The following is a 15,266-nucleotide window of genomic DNA, read 5'->3' on the forward strand; positions in this document are numbered from 1 at the left end:
ACAGACGCTGCGTGTCCCAAACCCTGGAGCCAACCATACCTGATCAATCAAGCAAACAACCTCAGCTTTTCATAAATCAAACTGATTTTCTGCTCCTGGCAGGTCATTTCTAATAGTCTTGTTGTCCTTTGGGACATGTTTTTCCCTTTGGCTCCATGTTGCGTTCAATGTTTGATCACTAAACAGTAAAAACGTGATTTTGAAAAGTGTTGACAATGATAAAATACCCAGATCTCTTTCTCAAAATGTATTTATTTTTTAAAGAATTTTATGGTTATTTGTTATTTTTTATTCTTTGTACAACAGTCTTTGCTAGTGAGAGCAAACTTTATCTGTTTATGAAGAACAAGGAACAACCCAAAAGTGGGATTGGTACTTTTGGAAATTAAATATTGTAAATTACAATTGATGGATGAGTTTGGAAAAATAAGGTGCTTCTTCAGCATCCCCCTTTAACACTTCACATATTTTTTTTTTATTCTTTATCTGAGGTTATGAAAAGTGGAAATATATATATATTTAAAAAAAAAAAAGCCCACATTTGAGACTGGCTCATTGTGGGAGCACACAGCCGGCAGCTGATGAATGCTGATTTCTTAAGCCTTGTGATTTATTTATCAGCTCTCTGCAACACACTGAAAGACCACCACAGTGTTGTGCGATTTATGATTCACAGCACTGTCCAATGATTTTGCGCTGGCCTCATTTTCACAGCATCTTTTGCAATTGAAGGAATTGTTTATGTGGATGGAATACACACGCCAAAGCTCAGAGTTGGGAGGGGGGGTGGGTAAATCATGAATGTTTGACTGTTAATAATGTAATGAATGTAAATGATAAGCGGCTGTTTGATTAGCTCACATTATCACCCCATCGTCTTTTTGTTTTGTTTTTTTTACCTTTTTGCCTGTTTGGTTAAACTGATTGGTTCTACACTGTTCGACGTATCCTGCTGTGGTAAATAAACTCTGTCGGCCACAAAATATTCCCTCCCTCTGAAGATCCTCACTACGTGCACGTCCGTGCACTTGTGCATGTGTATTGCAATAAATAAATGCATGAATAAATAAATAAATAAATAAATAAAAAATCTTGTTTCCTAGGTAACCAGGAGGTTGATTCTGCTCATGCACAGGCCAGTCTAGCTGCAGGGAAGCTCCCGACAGCTTCTTGCACACACTCCGAAGCGCGGGGTCAGAGATTGCACAACATCCACAACACAGTTAGAGTGAGTTCGTATTTTTTTTCTTATTGTTTTCTGTCTGCACAGTTACACTGTTCAAGACAGACGGAAGACATGAGCCGTCCAATGGGGTCAGTCCATTTTAGGCATTCAGATACTCGACAAATCAGACTCTTATTCCTGATTGGGTGCAAACGGCTTACAATGAAGCCCAAATGAGTCTGTGGATCAACTGTGACCCGATGCCCTTAGGTTGGAATAAACATGCCTCCATCTGCTCTTTGTAATCAGGGTATTTAACTCTTGACCTAAACTCAAACTACACACATTAACAAAGCCCACTTATTAATTTGAATTGATTGTGCAGCCTGTTAATTCCCTGCAGCTATGAAACCTGGGACAGCATGCGATTCCGTCAACGACTGTCCCTTTCATGTCCTGTTAACAATAACAGTCTGACTGTGTGTATTTTGGACAAGTTGGTGCATTTATCTTTCATAGGAGCAGCCATCGTCAGCAGCAGCAGCAGCAGCAGCAGCAGTAGTAGTAACACGCCAACGCGCAAAACCCGGGAGTGAGGAGCCGATACGGCGGGAACGCGCATTACAGCCACGGCGCGCATGCACAGCTGTCAGCACCAAGGACAGCAGCCGCTCAGCCCTGAGCAACCAGCGACGCAGCAGAGTGATCAGTCCGCTCAGCGCGCAGGGAGCAGCGACACCCCAGAAGGGAAGCCGCCCGGTGGCTCGGACGATGCATCAACTCCTGTGTGCAAAGCACAGAGAGGTGTGAGCAAAGAGAGAAAAAAGAGGAAGGAAAGCAGGTGGACAATGCGTTTTGGGCATTCCTGGTTCGCAGCCTGCCCTTATATGATTATGCACATTCCTCCGCATTGCACATAAATCCACCCATTTTTGCAGTCTTCTCTTTCCCTTTTTTGGCTTCCCTCCCCCGCTCACAACGCCCACCTGGACCGTATCTGCAGTCGTGCATTCAGCTGGCTGAGCCGTGCAGCCGTCTAGAAGCTGGTCGAGCCGACCCGCCACCGGGGACAAAAGCGGCCGGGCTGCGCTCTGCTATTTGGTGGTCCGCACGATGCGTCTGTTTCTGCTGGCGGTGCTCTTCTCGTGCTCCTGTGCGCGGGCCGGCTGCGAGCCGAAGATCGTTAACATCGGGGCCGTCCTGAGCCAGAAGAGATACGAGCAGGTCTTCAAAGATGCCGTGACCCAGGCCAACCAGGTCTACGGCAGGGACAAATTCAAGCTGACCGCCATCTCCGTAACGCACAAACCAAACGCCATCCAAATGGCTCTTTCCGTTTGCGAGGATCTGATCTCCAGCCAGGTAGGAAGAATCATGAAACAGCTTCAATCATCACTTGGTCGAAGCTCAAAACACCAGCTACATGCATGCATGCTCACCTCCCCCTCAGTGTAGACTCTTATTCTCTTAGACTCTGCTGAAGAATCAGCAGCTGGCAAATCCCAGTGCTTTGTTATACAAAGTTGGGGCTTTCAGGAAACATCTAAATGTCCCAGTCAGATTTGTTTTCTCAATCAAGAGCCACTGAAGTGCTTACTAGACCGGATTGGTCACCACAATGAGACAGCCATCAGTCTTCTCTCCAGACAAAACAGTTGTCTATTTGTCCACTCAGCTAGAACATGGACAGACGTGTGGAAACACAATGGAGAGCAGCCAATAGTGACCTGCCATTTGTCCAATTTGGCACTGATGCTACCAATAAAGCCAAAAATGAATCCACTTTGTGCAGTTCAAATGCTGTCAACTCCCCATAGACCTGCCAGGCTTTGGTTTTGTGGGCTTGTCTCAGATGACAGATCAACTGTGCCTTTGAGGACACACATCTGCAGATCCGTTGAACTGCAAAAGGAGCCAGGGAGGCGTGAAAATTTGCAATGCGTCATTCACAATTAACAAATTGCCATTCAATGTGCGTGTGATGCGTGGTAACATTTCAGCATGATGGGCTCTTACACGGACGAGGACAGCTTGAGCCAGCACTCTTTGCTTCTTGGCCTTTAAGTGTGGATCACTCACTCAGCTGCAGTCTGTATGATATGATACAAATGTATTTTGTAGCTGCTGCAGTGAGATTCAAAAAGAGTGAATGAATATGGTTGTTTTCCAGTTCTCCTTTAGTCACACAAGTGTAAAATTCATACCACTTGTGCTGCAGATGTAACAAAGCATATGCCATAAGTAATGCATGATGTATGGTGAGTGTGTGCGCCTTTGAGACTTGTTAGAACACCAAAGCACAGCCAATGCACTCATGTAATGCTGTACATGGCTTTTAAAGAGGGCCGACATTATGTCGGAGTTTGTTGAGGCGCCTTGCTTGTGCTCCTATTCCACCCACACACATAATTAAGCTTGTGATCATGTGAAACACACCCACAGCTTCAGTGTTGCTTTCAGGTCCACGGACATCTTCTCAGTGTAATGACTCTAATTGATACAGGCTTGTAGAATAATGCTGTCACATCCAGTCAAAGCCTTAGCATGCCATTCATCCGGTGCAGATTACGCCAACAATGGTTCACTTCACTGTATGCACACACACACACACACATCTTTTGTAAATGAGACACACCAAACCCACTGTAGACAGTAAGTGTATGGAAGGTCTCATCAGATGAGATTGGTTAGTAGGCAAATTCAGTCGCTGACAGGGAAAGTCTGTGGCAGATGGAGCAGTAGATGCCTGGGAGCAGTCCTTGGAAAATAGACCTCATTTTTGACCCAACCATACGGACGGCTCATATCAAATAGTCCATGCATGCACAGCCATGCCAACTTTACTCCCCTTCCTTCATGTCTCTGTGGCATCTCTAAAGGCTGAGCTCTCAGAGAGGCACACAAAGGTTCTTTTTTTTCCCACCAGAACTGTATTAACCAGCTTAATTTATTAAAAGCAGGAATAAAACTGAACCAAAAATCCATAAATTAATCTTAGTCTGCCAGCCTACACACTGAGGAGAAAGGAAAAGTTTTACTTTGTTCCTCTGTTTCTCTCTTGGCCTTGTTCATAAATTTTATTTTTAACCTTCTCATACAACATTTTGGTTACACAACCAAAAAACTATAGTGTAAATACAACACACACAAGTTCAATTCATTTTGAAAAACAGAAGATTCAGGCAAAGGTGAATTACTATCTGAGTGATACTAATGCAAGGAATCTTGATGCTGACACGTTTTTCTGCAACATCCTGAAATCAGCTTTTTTATAATCTAAATATGATATTGTCATCTTAAGAACATGAAATGTTGTATTTTGGAATTCACGATCCAAATAGAATTGATTTGAGTGTATTGTTTCCTGCAGTATATGCCAACAGATCTGAAACATTTTTTACATTTTAAGTCTTTCAGTGTGTGGCTCCTTTATGCTTGCAGTGTAAAAATGTAAATTGATACATTGATGTGTATCATTTGTGATGAGTTCATTGTGAGATGCCTTTATACAGTATGTTTAAACAGATGAGCGGTAGAAGATGAATGTATGAATAAAATCCAAAAAGAAGGGTTAGGTGTCATGTAGAAAATTGACCCCTACAACTCTTTATTCTCAAACAAATCCTGGTTTTAATGGCAGTGCCAGAATGACAGAATGTTCTGCTGTGTCTCTGCAGGTCTATGCTATCCTGGTGAGTCACCCTCCTCAGTCCAATGACCACCTCACTCCAACGCCTGTCTCCTACACCGCAGGCTTCTACCGCATCCCTGTGGTGGGGCTCACCACCCGCATGTCCATCTACTCAGACAAGGTGAGTGATGGATGAGAGAGGTGTAAAGGCAGACACAGAGAGAGGAAAACAGGAAGGAAGTGAAAGACTGAGGAGCTCCCCTGGGGCAGTTTCTAAAGCTTCTCAGATTAAATGTCCCATCACTGTCCATTAGGTTGGCTGTGATTAAATGAATATCCAGTTGAAAATTGAAAGAACATTATTAATAATGCCTCTGACCCAAGTAATGTTTTTATTAGACACAAACCACTAAAATCAAACTTTAAAGTAATCATAAATAAAATGCAAACGACTCAATTTGAGTCTGTTTAAATGAAATCTCAGCTGATCTCAACACAGGCATTGAATGTAGAGAGTGTCTGTGCATGGCGAAAGTGTTTGTCCCGCAGAGATTAGGTTGGCATTTTGTTTAGGAAGCTGTTTTTATCTTTAATATGGTGTCGCTTTGTTTCTGGAGCAAATTCTGCTGCAGCATATTAGCTTTCATACTATTCCATGTCCTGTCTTTATATAGTTAGAAAAGTGCATTACATGGTCATTAATGTTGTGCTGAAGAGAAGCTTTAAGAATCTGGGTGCAGAGATTTGCTCCTATTCAATCACAAAAAGCATTAGTGAGGTCCAACACGGACATTGGCTGATGCAGCCGGGATCACAGTCAGTGTTTCAGTTCCTCCAGAGGGTGTGGGAAGAATTGAGGTCAGGGCTCTGTTCAGGCCAGTCATCGTCTCAGAAACAAAACGTTCTTCAGTGGCCGCAGGTCATCAAAATACTTCATTTGTATCAGCCCTTTGGAAAGTCACATAAAAACCTTCCCTGAGCTAATGCCCCTATTGGCAGGATGTCACAATTTGTCTGTTCTGTCCGAAATCATTTCACATTGCAGTGTAATGATGCTGATTTAACATTTGTGGCCTTTGGTTTTAAGGGCTCGGTGAAGGTTAGAAAAGAAAGTTTTATTTTTATTTTTTATTTTTTTGTGGTGGTTTTTTATATATATATGTGTGTGTGTGTGTGTGTGTGTGTTGTTTTTTTTTTTTGTTTTGTTTTTTTTTTGGCTACTTATTCTAACCCTACCCCCAGACTGGCCAAGAGCTTCAACCATTATTATGTTTGAATTACAATAATATCCATTTTCACTGAACAGAGCTACTTCTCCAGGCTTATCTGTTGACTGCAGTGAGTCCCTCTTAGAAAGAGATGTGGCTGGTCAGCATTTTGTTGGGTTTTACTGCTTTGCCAAAACACGCCATTGTGATGTTAATTTATAGCAAAGACTCTAACCAAAATCTTAAGCCTGTACCTAACCAGTGAGTACAGAACCATAGCATAAATTGATTGGTAGCACGACTCGACAGATCCCGAAAGCAAAACCAGGGCACTGGTTTGCCTCCATTCACTAGAGAAGAAAGGAATCAAATTTTATGTCCAAGTTACTTTATCATTTATTATTGTTAGCCTAGTGTTAATGCTAATGTTGGTTGTGTATCAATGGCAAAAATCGACAAATTGCTCTAGTTTCAAGTTTGCAGGACCTCATGGTAACATCAGGTTAGCAAAGGATTGTGGTTATGAAAAAGAATGAACAAATCTTTATTGAGTCATAGGAAAAGAGGAAAAAGTCTCATGTTAAGTTGCCGCATTCTGTTGACCCAGCCTGACCTTCAACCTTTCCATCATTAAGATTTCCCTTCATTGGAGATAATGGGGCCATGTTCATATCATGAAATTACATCCCAGGAGACAGTGTTTGTCCTCAGACTATCAGGCAGAACCTTATATAACCCAATTACAGAAGTATTTTCTCCCATATAAATACTCAAGTAACCTTTAAAAAGGTCACAATCTGCCCTCATGGGAGGTTTTGTCCCTAATTTTTGTGCAGCAAGTGATGAGTCATTCATTAAAATCTGAGTTGTCACTGGGAACTGTGAAAATGAAAATCACTGCTTGGTGCTCCTCAGAGTATCCACCTGTCCTTTTTGCGGACGGTCCCTCCCTACTCTCACCAAGCACACGTGTGGTTCGACCTGATGCGCGAGTTCAACTGGAACCACATCATCCTGATAGTGAGCGACGACCACGAGGGGCGGGCTGCTCAAAAGAGGCTTGAGACCCTCTTGGAGGAGAGAGAAACAAAGGTGAGACGCTTCTGCTCCCAGGGTCTCCCCCTAGAGTGTGTGAGCATGAGCGTGTGAGTGTGTAAGGTTTTTAAACCTCAAAGGTCTTCTATGTATGTAACTGTTTCCCTTTCTGTTGTGTGGCTACATCTCTTTCTCACCATTGTGTAAACATTGGCTAACATGCCTAGAGACATCAACAGCGTTTAATGTGGTCTAATCTGACAAAAGTTTGTATGTTTATTTGCTCATCTTCACATTGCTTTTTGCCATAGTCCAAATTATCCTGTGTCTATCCACAGTGGGAGCCAAATAGCGGACTTTAACGTGGGGCTTTGCAAACCATCACAGACTGAGGCATTGATCTGTCTTTTTTTGGGGGCCATGGTGGAAGTCGGGTGTTTCTTTCCTCTCAGACTGTAATGACAGCCAGTTTCACTGTTCTACACAGAAGACTTGTGTTTATTGTATCCCAATAAGTCGTGTCTCAAGATGTGGGAGATGTTTTCGCCTTTTCGGATCACACTGATGCATCCATTTTAAGTGTAGCTCTGAGCTGTGTATGTGGGTCAGTGAAATGCTGATCCTCTTTGAGTCAAAACAGACTTGAGACTGCAGTGATGTATGCCCTTTAGGAGCAGAGAAAGACAGATATTGAGAGGATAAAACAAGTGCTATCTATTTCATCCATTCATTTAATAAGATGAAATTATCCTGTGGTATGCTCTTGCTTTATACTCTGTCACGCTTGTCCCTCTCTGGGGCTCATTGCTGTAATTGTGTTCCTGGATGAAATGAGTCCTGATTTGGAGATTTAATTAAATCAGAAGCTGAAGAGTCAGTGAATATGACACACACATCCGAGGTAATTTGCAGAAAGCAGCTGCAGTTAAAACGCAAGTTGCTTAAATTAAATGAAAGGGATCAGTAAGCTATTGATCAAAAAGCGATAGAAAAACACTTCAAACGTCACACTGCATCCATCGATGCTGTTTCCTATGGTCGATTCATCAAGTCGCAGCTCACTACCTGCACTGCAAAGGAGAAATTTGTGCATTACACAAATCCAGGAAATTCTTTTTAGATTTATATTATCTGAGTTTGGATCTTACAATGAACCCATCTGTGCACACCATTCAATCCCAAGATGCTGAGAGAAGTGTCCTCAAATCTGGCTCTAATTGTGCATGCATTCAGTCATGACTGTGGTGCCAGCTTTAGGACATTTGGAAATCTGAGTAGGATTCATTTGAGAATCTACCCAAATGTGCACAATTCAGCAATAATTCAGCCTTGTAAAACTCAGTGGTAAACATAATGATGTATCCGATTGTGAATAAATTCCACACAGGGACCAAAACCACAGCATCTATACATCCACATTACAACTACTCTCCAAATACAGACCTGCTCGCGTTTTACACACTTCTGTCATGAAGATTTCATTTCAGTGGATTATACTGCCATTGTTGCTCAGTTACTCCTAATGACATACAGTAGGTTTCTTCTGCAAATCTATACAACATCTAAATCTTACGTCGCTTATTTAGCGTTAACACTCAAATGCATCTTTTTCATTTTAATTATCCTTTAGTTGTTACTGGAGCTTTTGTGAGCCCTCTTGTACCAAATTTAAGTGATTTAAGTAATTGCACGTAAAGCAGTTTAGAAAGGCACAGACTGGCACACATAAGGTCCTAAAATTCACCCTGCATATCCTAACAAAACCAAGCCATCAGATACAAAAAACTCTCTGTAGACCTCTACAATAATTATTTATGAAAAAGTATTGATGAGGGCAAAAATAAAACAACTTCCGAAGCTTGGAGTGAACCCTGGAGCACAGTGGTCAGTAGTTCCCTGCAGCGATGTAAAAACCTGCTAGAAGGGCAACCATCTCAGTAGCTCTTCATCTATCAAGGAGAGTGGACAGAGAGAGGAAAGCTTATAAAACCACCTGCCCAGAGTTTGCTAAACAACATTTAAAGCACTCTGGGAGTACAAGGATACGGATTCTCAGGTTTGATGAAACAAAAATGTAACACTTTGGGCAGTACTCCAAACACTGTCTGCATTGTTCATTGTCTGGCTAATAGCGTCCCTACAGTGAAACGTGGTGGTAGCAGCATCAGGCTATGGGGCGAGGGGGCGACGCTCTCAACAGGACAGATATGGACAGTGGTCAGTGCGAAATATAGAGGGAAACCAGAAATCCTGGTCCAGAGTGAATAAGACTGGAGGCTGTGGCCGCCTTTCTGCACAACAATAACCCGAAGCATTCAGTCAAGACAATGCTGGAGAGACTTCAGGACACGTCTATGACTGTCCCCAAGTGGTCCAGCCACAGTCCCGACTTCATGGTAAATGTATGAAACTTCCTTTAGTTTCACTATCCTGCTTAAACAATAATCACTACAGCACCATTTCACAACTGAAAATACTTGTCCATGATTGCAGTGTATTCTCTTAGTTTGAGTGACACTAATTAAAAACACCAGTCTTCACTTTGCTCATGAAATGTCAGCCAAGAGACATTAAAGGTTTATGTAGAAACAAATGGATCTGGGGCCGAGAGCCACAGAGAGAGTAGAGAAATAGTTAATTATTGAGAGACAAATAAACACAAAAACCATTGTCAGTGGATTTGTTTACAATGAGAGAACTATAGAAAAACAGCAGCTTACCCTTTTTAGAATAGCAACCCATTTGGTACAGGGTGACAGTGAAGCTTTATTAAAAAAGGGCCAGATAAGCTCAAGATGTGACTTGGATAAAATCCCATCAAAATTTTCCCATTAGGATTAGCTTTTTGACACAATAACAAAATATGGAGGGTGTCCCTTTAAATACCAACGATTTAGATAAATCCAGATGTTTGATTTGTTTGTGTGGACACGGTGGATACGTTGCCCCGAGCAGCTCCTCAGCTCACTTTCATGTCTGGTGTGACATTTAATGTTTTCACGACATCCGCAGAATAATAAAAACTGTACCAACATTTTGATTGTTTTGATGGCAGTGTTGGACTAACCTCTAATCTGTGAATTAAATAGAAAACCTTAAATTTAAATTTAAACTGAAAATTTGAGATTTCCCCAATGAGGATCAATAAAGTATTATTATCTTAAATGTCTTGGGCGATGCTGAAGGTTGTTGGTGTGGATGTGACAGATGTGAACCATGAGATTTTCAGCTTGACTTAAAAGAGGGATGGGTTATATTTGATAGTCACCTTGTTGTGCTGCATAAACTCAGTAAATTGACATTATTTTTAGCTTCATGGCAAGTCATTAGCAAAGCCACAAAGGAGGTTGCAGGGGGATCGCTGTCTCCAGCAGTGAAGAGGCTCTGGACACAGTGGACTTACTCAGAGTGCAAGCGTGACCAACAGAACATGAAATATTAATGTCCGACTGTGGTTACAAAAAAAGATTGCTCAGAAAACCTCTTAGGGAAAAGAGACAAAGGGAGGTGACGCAAGTGCATTTCTACATGCTTGAGCTATTTAAACACTCTCATTCTATGACAAAGTTCTAAAAGGCATCTGAGAAATGTGTTAAAATGTAATTTGTTTTAATATATTAGTTTCTCAACAGCAAAAAGGGACTTTCTTTTTTTGCTGGTCTGGAGGGATATTTCACTCATTTCTAATAAAGTCTGAACCAGTTTTCTCATTCAACACTGTCATTATTACATCTTTTAAGTTACTACAGGTTTTACTTCACAAAAACTGCAGTGGAATTAGTTGAATTATATACATTCCCATTGGCTGTTAGTGATGTTTTCATTACATTAGAAAGAAGAATACTAGAATTACTCTAACTAGAATAGTATTTTCACTCCTGATTATTATTCAGGCTGCTAATTAAGGCTACTAATTACCGCCGACACCTCATGATGTTTTAAAAAGAGGGCGCAAATTCAAAAAGATACAGAACAGGTTGGGTATCTCTGTGTGTTGGGGTCCGGCTAATGGTGAAGGGGCAAGTTGCCAAAGTAAATGGGTTCAGCATTTTTATCAAAGGTATAATGATTCTGTCAGCCAGAGTGAAGCTCATACCTTTTAGAGGTCAGATGTCAGAACTTGGAGTGATGCCAGACCTGTGTTGATGACGTCCCAGAAGGAACAAATCCAGTCACTGTAGAAGCAAACTTTAGTGGCCACTTTCCATAGAAAAAATTGCCTGTAGTGCTTTCTGTCTCTATGTCTCTGATTCCACCAACCTCAAAGAGCTGATGGTAGAGAGTTTTTAACTTTCTCTCTGATGGGTCATTTTGCTCGTAACTATGGCCAAAATCACAGTGAAGGTCTTGTCTTTAAGTATTGTTAACATTGATATTATCAGACAGTATTTGGTCAGCTTCTAAAAACAGTAAAATGATCATTAATGTAACCTGCTTAAATATTACCACCCAACTGAATGAAAATATTCGTCATTCCCCAGTGGTATAACCATGCATTTGTTCCTGCTGCTGCATCGCTCGGGTGACTATGACAATTACCGCTGAACATTTAAGATCAATACCTCAGACTACAGTGACTTGAAGAAAAATCACAGTGGCATCGGCTTGCATAGCTGGTCTGAGAAGCTGTCAGTCGATGTGAATGAAAGACTTTCTGGATGGTGTTTATTGTGGATTTACTTGTCAGTCTGAATATTGCAGTGATGCAGGCCAGCGCCGTGCTTGTGAGGGGAAGAAGTCATACCCAGAATGCACTGAGGTGTGAACCATGAAGTAAGGCAGCTGTCAAAGAAACTCTGTGATGCAGAAAGATGTATTTTCCTACAAAATGGCTGCCTGTGCCAGGCAGGACCTCAGCACACTATCGGACTAGAATCCCAGTGGTGACACATAGAGTGAAGTCTAACCTGCTCTCTGAGTTAGTCAGTATGTTATGCTATAGTTTTTTAAAACATAGGTTTCCAAAGTGTCCCACTCATGGCACACTCGAAAATCTCAATTTTAACTGAATGTAAGAAAAACCAGATTTTTCGTTTTTGTTCATAGTTTCTTTATTGATGGCAGAGCGATCTTGTGACTTTTCCATCTGTCTCTTGACTCTTACCTTGTAATTCTGTAATTCCCATTGCTCACCAGCTCTCCACTGTGATGCTTAGGTTTCTGGCATGGATGTAATCTTTCAACCAGGCTGAACTGTATATGTCTGGCAACAACACAAAGGTTCACTGATGGCCTTAATAGAGGAAATTCTTTTTATATTGATGTTTTTTTTTTCTTATTATTGTTTTGCAGTTGATTTGATGGCCTTGCTTGCTTCAGGGCCAACAGGCCTGGAACCACTGCCATTATTCATTGTTTTGTTTTCCAAGATAATTATTTCCTTGTAAGAACAGCCTCAATTTATTCTGTCCAGTAAATGGTGGGACTGTGTAATGATGTGAGCCATAGGAAAGAAAACTCACTTTACCAGTGTGGACTCTGTACATCAGAATTAATATTGAATTGGGACACAGCTGGAGACTACTTGGAAGTTTATTTTGGGATAGAAAATCAGACTGCTGCCTTGTTTTTGTCATTTAAGCTCAACCATTTACTTCTGGATTTATAACAGTTTGATTATTGATGATACTGGTGAAGTTAAGATGCTTAGTGAAAAAAGGTGATACGAATAGCGTGCACAGTAAACTGGTTTTTGAAGCTCAGGTATGTTGAAGAATATGTATGGAACTTGCAGTCCGTGGATTTCCAAGACCAGAAAACAGATGTCATAGTGTGGCTGTGTCTGAGTGCAGTTCTGCTTAAGTACTTTTGAATCTTGCATTTTCTCAGGAGGATAAAAAATGTGATTGCACTTTCAGTTTTGCAAATCTGATTGCTTCCAATGGTGGCCATGTTTGTTTGTGAAATGTTATGGCTAAAGATGTGTGATATTAGTTTTCAATGTGGTGGAAAAAAAAAAACAAACTTTTGATCTCATACACATCTCATGCATCAGTTATACTGAAATTATCACCCAGAAGTGTATTCTGTATTATTTTTTTGCTATTTTTTATTATTTTTATTAAAATTTAAATTAGGAGAGAATGCAAGCTCAAGTGAACACTGAGCAGAGAAAATACACTTTGACACATAGACCCTGGAAGGAAGTCAATTGGCTGGATTGATCCTCCTTAAAAAGAAAAGGGTCTTCCTCAGGACCAGGACCCTGGCAATGAGGGGTGGAGCTGAGGATGGGAACATTTTCATTTGAACATTTTCAACCTCTGATTGGCCAGTTTGGTTGGAGATGATCTTGTGTACATACTTGAGGTGGTGGACAAAAGAATGAGCACAGTGCTGAGAAATCACTGTGTCTGATTGTGATTGGATGAAAATGAGTGGGGCTTATTGATAGCGGGAAACGGTGCCATGGATTCAGAGGGCAGGTGCGAGGGGAAAGTCGTCCTGACTGGATTTGTGTTGAGCTTCAATAATGGTCATCTCTGATGTTTTTTGCAAGCTCCTCTGTTAAAGATCCCAATTTGAAGCAGAAAAGTGGAGATTTGTTGGAATGCTTTACTGCCCTCCATTTTCAACTGTTTATAATATTTTTCTGTGTCTGCATATTTTCTCTGTGCACATTACTCATCAGAATAAAAAAAGGAACTATGAAAACCTCGACCAACTGTCCTATGACAACAAGCGAGGACCTAAGGTATATTTGCATGGTCAATGCACGCCGCCCACCAACTTTCCAAACGTAGCAACTAGAAACCAGCCCAAACCAGACACCAGCCGACCCAGAAATCTCCCTCTCTTGGTAGCACGTGTTTTCTTTAATTTTTTACTTTGAGACATCTCCCTATGATTTAAATGAAGAATGAGTTTGTTATGAAAAATCTATAATTTCCGGTTATTAAAAAAAAAGAAAAAAAGAAAGAAATCAGTGAACAGCGCTCCGCTTTTATCATTTTCATTTTCTCCTTCAATAAAGGAATGCATGTACCGAGAACACAAACACACACACACAAAAAGAGTTTGCAAGTCCATTCCTTTGTGGAGAACCGGTAGTGTGGGACAAATCCGTTTCCCAGATGCTACTTCCTCCTGTTCTGTAGCACTTCCCTAGTTTTCAGCAGTTTTTTGTTGGGGGAAAACGTCCCCTCACCCCCCTTCACCTGTTTTTAGTTACTGGTTGCATTGACCTTCTTCTTCCCCCTACCTAACACATGCACGTCCTTCTTTGGAGCCTTGATAACCCTCAGTTTGCATGCAAACAAATGCAAAAGTTTTTTTCCCTTCAAGCTTTTTTTTTTTTTTTTTTTTTTTTTTTTTAGTTCAGCCGGTTCCCCTGGATCGCTTTCCTTTTTATCTCTGTGTCCCGTTTTCAAACAAAATCGCCCAAGCTCAAACCAAACAGGTAAAGAGGCAGCATGGTGTCGGAGGTTGGGAAAAGTAGCTGGCTTGACCTTTCTTATGCCCCGATCACAGGCAGAGAAAGTCCTCCAGTTCAGCCAGGAGACAAACTTAACTGCCCTGCTGCTGGAGGCGAAAGAGCTGGAGGCCAGAGTTATCATTCTGTCGGCAAGGTGAGCTTTTTACTGATTAAACATAAGATTTCAATCACATGTTCAAAGGGAGCTTTTCTGAAGTACTCATGTCCCTGACACCTGCTTGTAAAGGCCTCAAGGTTGTAACTGATCCTTTACCATCCAAAACCAGCTGGACCCATCTGTGGATGTAAGTCATATTAAAATGAGAGTTAAAAAATTTTTATAATTTGGAAAATTAGTTTAAAATTGCATGAACATTTCTAAAAGGCACATTCATTTTCAAGAATTCGAGGTTACAGAATACGTTCTGATATATCAGCCAAAGTGCATTTGTGCAACTAATTGAACTCTTCCGTTGTTAGGTCTTACACATTAGACTAATGGGACTTTGCAGTTGCCATAGCAATCAATGGTATATTGATATCATGAACTAAAAGTCCTGTTGGCAATGGGGGTCTAGTCCAACCCAGGAGCCCTTCAGCTCCAAGACAATCAGTCTTCCCTTATGATTGCCTAGATGACTTGACTTAGGTAAATATAATTCATTGTTTCAGAGTGACATATGCACTTGTGTGGGTTTTTCATGTAACCAACTGGCTTGACTTTTGTAACTGTCCATAGTCAAAGTAAATACCTCTGCCTAAGAAAGCAGGTGTTTCCAGACCACAAGATTTCCCTCAGGCAGTGAGAATGCA

General features: G+C 41.2%; 1 protein-coding gene across 4 annotated transcripts in view; it reads left to right on the forward strand.

The window, feature by feature from the left end:
• Positions 1-2,275: 2,275 nt before the first annotated feature.
• The window catches only part of grin1a (glutamate receptor, ionotropic, N-methyl D-aspartate 1a), a 33,865-nt gene continuing 20,874 nt past the window's right edge, over positions 2,276-15,266 (forward strand). For 2 of the 4 annotated variants that reach the window (XM_029515763.1, XM_029515764.1), the window contains exons 1-5: positions 2,276-2,527; positions 4,843-4,977; positions 6,920-7,096; positions 13,671-13,733; positions 14,510-14,607. In XM_029515763.1, the coding sequence (XP_029371623.1) occupies positions 2,279-2,527; positions 4,843-4,977; positions 6,920-7,096; positions 13,671-13,733; positions 14,510-14,607 (722 nt within the window). In that variant the 5' untranslated portion in view covers positions 2,276-2,278. The remainder of the gene's footprint in view (positions 2,528-4,842; positions 4,978-6,919; positions 7,097-13,670; positions 13,734-14,509; positions 14,608-15,266) is intronic. The other 2 variants (XM_029515762.1, XM_029515766.1) reach the window with 2 other exon arrangements.

This window comes from Echeneis naucrates, chromosome 12, assembly GCF_900963305.1.
Source record: "Echeneis naucrates chromosome 12, fEcheNa1.1, whole genome shotgun sequence".
NCBI lineage: Eukaryota > Metazoa > Chordata > Actinopteri > Carangiformes > Echeneidae > Echeneis > Echeneis naucrates.